This window comes from Aureococcus anophagefferens (assembly GCF_000186865.1).
Source record: "Aureococcus anophagefferens unplaced genomic scaffold AURANscaffold_131, whole genome shotgun sequence".
NCBI lineage: Eukaryota > Pelagophyceae > Pelagomonadales > Pelagomonadaceae > Aureococcus > Aureococcus anophagefferens.
In genome coordinates, this window is record NW_008705679.1 from 7,492 (window position 1) to 12,496 (window position 5,005).

A 5,005-nucleotide genomic window follows, 5' to 3' on the forward strand; every position below is an offset into this window, starting at 1 on the left:
GGTGGGCGCTGTGGCTATGGCTCTGTGTGCATCAGAGGAAAAAGCACTATGATCGGTGCAGTGCGTGTGTATGAAGTCAAATATGGGCCACTTAGAGGCGTGCGCAGCTGCTGCGGGTCTGTTGTCTCTCATACTTGTACCCCTGCGCCTGAACATGGTCGCAGTGAACGCTTAATTTAATTAGTCAGCTTGGGTTAGCGAAGCATACAACAGAAACATTTCTTTCAAATGCCAGGTTGAGTCATCTGTCAATGACCTGTTTGCATTGTCAGATAAACGTTGAGCCAATGATGGGAATCGCACACTCCAGGACTAGTATGGGTCGTTTTAGCGCATTTGGCTTTAGCGGAACTATTGCCCATGGGTGCTTCACAACCATTTCTAGCTCAAGGTCAAAGACCAACATTCGAGGTGCCTTTTCTTTTCATCGTTACCAACGGAGAAATCATGGGGAGAAGCATGTGGACGCGAGCGAGCCATCCACTGAAGACGACACTTCCTTTTTAGACATGGGAGTTCACTCCAGGTGCCTTGTCTGAATAACTGATCAAATCAATGTGCAATTTGGCATAGACCTACCAATCACTTGAGTTTTTGAAATTCCGACACTGCGCTTGCTTGCTGCGGACCTATCCTAACACACTAGTATCCCAAAAAACGAGTCGCATGTGGCGCTTAAGAAGATTGTGCAGAGCTGCGTTAAGGAATATGATACAAATGCGACGCCCCCGATCGAAGATATGGTACCAATTTCGCTGAACTAGGGAAGTGCGTCGGTACCGATGCTTGCGTTCATGTATGATGGGACAGAGTCGGGGACTGGAATGGCAATAGCATGATGATTTCACTCTTCAGTAACCCGATACATGCTGCGGAAGCCCCCAGTCATTCACTCGGTTTGGAAAGAACGATCTTGATAGGCACTTGCTTCACATCATGCTGGGGAGCTCCTTGAGCTGGCACATGAGTCCCCCATATGCATAGTTGGTGACTCTCTTGGGGCTGAAGTTGGTTTGGAGATAGCTAAGATATTACACTTTAAGGCAGTCCCATGTTCGTGTGTTATGATTGATCCGAGTCCACCCACAGACTCTTTGAGTAACGAGAAACACTACATTGGACATCTCCTCGGTGGGATTTTTTCCCTTACTGCAGCAGACTATCTGGACTAGCATTCACCACATCAGATATCGAGCTACCAAAGAATTGTGAAACTATCACGCGCAGTGTCTGTAGAAGATCTCTCATATGATGACTTTGCTGGTTCAATGTCGAAGCCAGATTACAGCGTCATAATTGCTGCTACTAGGGGTATTCTAAATATTTCTAAATAGCACACATGGGCTGATGAGTACTGAAGATTTCCTACGGTCACAACGCCCGGTTTTCCTGGGAGGGTCCTTCTCTTTTTGTGTGAGTATGGTCTAGATTTTTATGAAATGTATAGTGGTGTCCTTCTTAAACAAAGTCCAATGCTATCCAATGACCATGGTTGAGGCTGGCTGCAGCGACACCTCACAGGCAAAGTATCTACACACCTGCTAGCCGGTAGCCACTTTGCCATTAATGGAATCGGTGCATTGGGTCGATAAAATCACTCAAAGATTTTGAAAGAAATTGAATCTCATCTATTGGAACTCAGTGTCACGCCTCGCTCCAACAATTCATCTCCAGCGAGGATGTAGGTTCCGCTCGGCGAGTTGAGTATGGAAGCAACTCTCAATGGGCTTTGGTAGACGGCGCATGATTTGATACAATCGAGCAATCGTGTGGCCTTCTATAGTGCATGCTCTACAAACTTGAAGTATAGCGCTTTGGAGAGCCTCCTCCAAAATGGTCGTTGCCGTCATTTGAGTGGAAGGATCGCGATTGTTTTGCGGAAGGGATTGGTTGCTGCAGTGGCGTTGTTGTTACTTAGCCGGATGTCAACTGTGATCCCGCTGAACGCATTCCTGACGCGCTCCGAGTTTGCGCAATAGTTGGACCTTCTGAGACCACACAGCGTAGTGACGCACAAAGAAAATGCTGTCACATAAGAGTCTGCTCTTCGGGCAATACCGGTGCTTATAACATCTAATAGCCAGATCCAGGCATTCATCGATGCGGTAGTCTCGGAGTGGTGACATACTGTATGCCAGCCACTCAACTGAACGCGGGGAGACATCGAGTTTATCTTCGGTGCACAGGGATCGACCGCCAAGCTCGTGACTGTATGTCACGCGACAGCAGTTTCAAGCGCGTGCTGCGTCGCAAACTTGCTGTGACTGACACCTCGGGACGTCTGCGTTATGCACGCGCCGCTGCTCTCACCCAGAGGATTTTCAGGGAATTTCCTCGCCTCTTTGATTGCAGGCGCATCAATCGTATTCGGAGGCAAATGAAATCCTTAAGTAACATGGTAAGCAAGTATGCATTCCTGAGAGACCCAAGAACACCTCATGTCAGGTACACTTCAATTCCGACTCTTTTTGTGGCCAAGGTTCCTTAATTTCATCCGGTTGAAATTGTCCAAATATGTTCACTATGAGTTTTACCTTGGAGAGGTCCAGTTGTATTGCCTATTTATGCAACAGGTCTAGTCATAGCATCGCCAAATCGCAAGGATCGTGCAAATTGTTGTATCAGTGGCAGTCAGGAAGAGTCAATGCATTCGGTGAGCTCCGGTGTTGAGAAGCGCGTGATTTATGTTCCTGACACGGCGGGGCAGGTTGGCCCAGTCATCACAATCTAATGAGATGGGACTGCGGTTCAAGCAAACGTCGAAGGGCAAGTGTTCATACACCCCCCATGGCTCTCCTCGTGGCGTGCTACAGGTGATTCTGGATTTATTTCAAAAGAGGGCCACCTTGGTCTATCGGCATGAGTGAACAGATGAATCCTTCGCGCTGGAGTTGGTATCGACCCGCTCCTGATAGAAGATCTTGTTGGATCGACCACATCCTGCCTTGTTTTCCCCGTTCCACATGCGCAGCTTGGTGAGGCAATTGGCATCGCTATAGGGAGTCCTGAGACATGTACTCTTCATGACTTGCGTTTAAGTTGCACACTTGGTGATTAGGACATGGGCATTGATGCACTGCCACAATGCTGCATTCCGGACATGATCATTAATTCATGATCACCGCAATGCATTCACCAAAACGCCGAGAGCAATTATGCAGGCCTCGCTGAATACTTTGGTATCGCAATCCTCAGTACGGATGATCCAGTTACCTACACTCATGATGACGCTTGTGGCAAAGTCATTCCTATGTGCACAGTATGAAGAGAGTCTTCGATTCCGGAGCATACTTGCGTTTTGTCCGTCGTGTCCTCGGTTGTGTCCGAAACTCTTGGGGAGGATCTTTCGGTCAAAACAAAGTTGATGTCGGCTGGGTTCACGTCTATAATGACGACAAGAGCTATCACAGCTTTAAACGAAGAGCTGAAGACTGCATTGCCATCCACACTCACATTCGACCACCCAACAATCGATGAGATAGCCACGTTCGTGCTTTGTGCTGGAATCGAAACAAATCTGACTGTATCGAGATCGATGACCCGGACAACCTGTGCCGTGGCGAACCTGAACTTCTTGCTACCGTTGTGTTCGCGTAGTCCTGATATGCTGCGCACTACCATAGCTCGGCGTGGAATTTCGTCGAGGAGGTTCCCAATGACACGGTGCACAGGAGCCAGTAGTGTGTAGTATGGTTCGTTTATTGATGACAATTCTTTGTTCTCTAGCGAGCGCCTAGGTATTTCAAGAAGTGATTTGAAACACATGAACACCTAGCAGTTAATGCTACTTGAATGCTGCAGTGCTCTGCACTTGACACGATGTTCGAACATGGATCAAGCAGGTGTCTTCATTGGTATTTGTGGAATCTTAGATTAGAGCTCGATCGTTCAAAATGTGGGTGGGTTACCCTGTTTTCTGTTGGGCACAATGATGTCCGTTGCGGCAGGGCGTATTTCATATCATTTCGGCTTGATTGGACCTTGCTCCTCAATTGACACGGCGTGTTCTTCTGCTCTTGTCGCCTTCCACTTCGCTGCAGGCGCGAAGCTCCGTCACGAATGCATGCGAGCTATAGTTGCATCTGTTGGTCTGCTCTCGGAGTGCAGCGTTGCTTTGTTTGATGCAGCTGGCATGCTTTCACCTCGTGGTTGATGCCATGCATTTGATTCGAACGCTGACGGTTATTGCCGGGCAGAAGGTTGCAGTGCGCTGGTTTTGTGCGTGTCTGAGGAGATAAACTTCAATATTTAGTCCATATCAATAAATTCTGCTGTGCAGTAAGATGGGCCCAGTGCCAGTCTCACAGCACCAAACGGCGGTTCCCAAAAGCGTCTCATCAAAGCGGTGTGAAGTTAGTTTACTTTGCGATCTTGTCTCGAAGCCCATGGAACCGGCACGAAACTTGGTGATCCAATCGAGGCGCGCGCTCGAAGTGCCGCAATTGTGTGAGAAGATTTTAGAGTCCAGGTGGGTGCAGCTGCTGGTGCTTTGTGCAAGAGGACCAATGACGCCCCACAAACAGTCCAATGCGTCTCCCTGAAGTCCAGCATGGGTCACTTGGAGGCGTCAGCAGCTGCTGCAGGCCTGACATCAATCGTATTCGTGCATCTTGCTATATCTGTCACTACACTCAACGTTCAGCTGAGACGGCTTCTAATGAGATCGCACCCAGATAATCAATTTTCAAACCCAGACTGAACCCGCATTTGGGTATGGTGGTATCCGCTTCATTTTTAATGCCTGTAGAGCTCGCGGCGGTATCACAGGCAGGACGATTTTGCCCGTGTCGGCTGAGCTCGTTCGGCTTTAGCGGGACCATCGCCCACGCAATCTTTGCTATGTCAGAAACTTTTTGTCAGTAAATGCGGTAAAAGCAATGGATGTTTAGCGGACGACACATCAACTTTCGCCAAATGAAATCTAGGGAAGTGCTACCCATATTTACACGACAATCCCACCGCTGTGAAGTGCCCTTGCAGGAACACTTCTTATGAGGTGTCATCT

The 5,005-nt window shown here is 48.4% G+C and overlaps 2 protein-coding genes across 2 annotated transcripts in view; one reads left to right on the forward strand and one right to left on the reverse strand.

Annotated features, from left to right (window-relative positions):
* AURANDRAFT_68414 (hypothetical protein) overlaps nucleotides 1-539 on the forward strand; it is a gene marked incomplete at both ends in the record, with an annotated part of 2,248 nt that extends 1,709 nt beyond the window's left edge. Inside the window, one exon of the mRNA XM_009044098.1 lies at nucleotides 236-539. Coding sequence (XP_009042346.1) covers nucleotides 236-539 — 304 coding nt within the window. The remainder of the gene's footprint in view (nucleotides 1-235) is intronic.
* Nucleotides 540-2,851: 2,312 nt separating this feature from the next.
* On the reverse strand, nucleotides 2,852-4,551 carry AURANDRAFT_68415 (hypothetical protein; the record flags this gene model as incomplete). The annotated part of the gene is made up of 7 exons (XM_009044099.1): nucleotides 2,852-3,005; nucleotides 3,123-3,213; nucleotides 3,454-3,500; nucleotides 3,566-3,733; nucleotides 4,000-4,070; nucleotides 4,143-4,226; nucleotides 4,363-4,551. The coding sequence occupies 7 exons, from the start codon at nucleotides 4,549-4,551 to the stop codon at nucleotides 2,852-2,854; spliced, it is 804 nt and encodes a 267-aa protein (XP_009042347.1).
* Nucleotides 4,552-5,005: the final 454 nt, after the last annotated feature.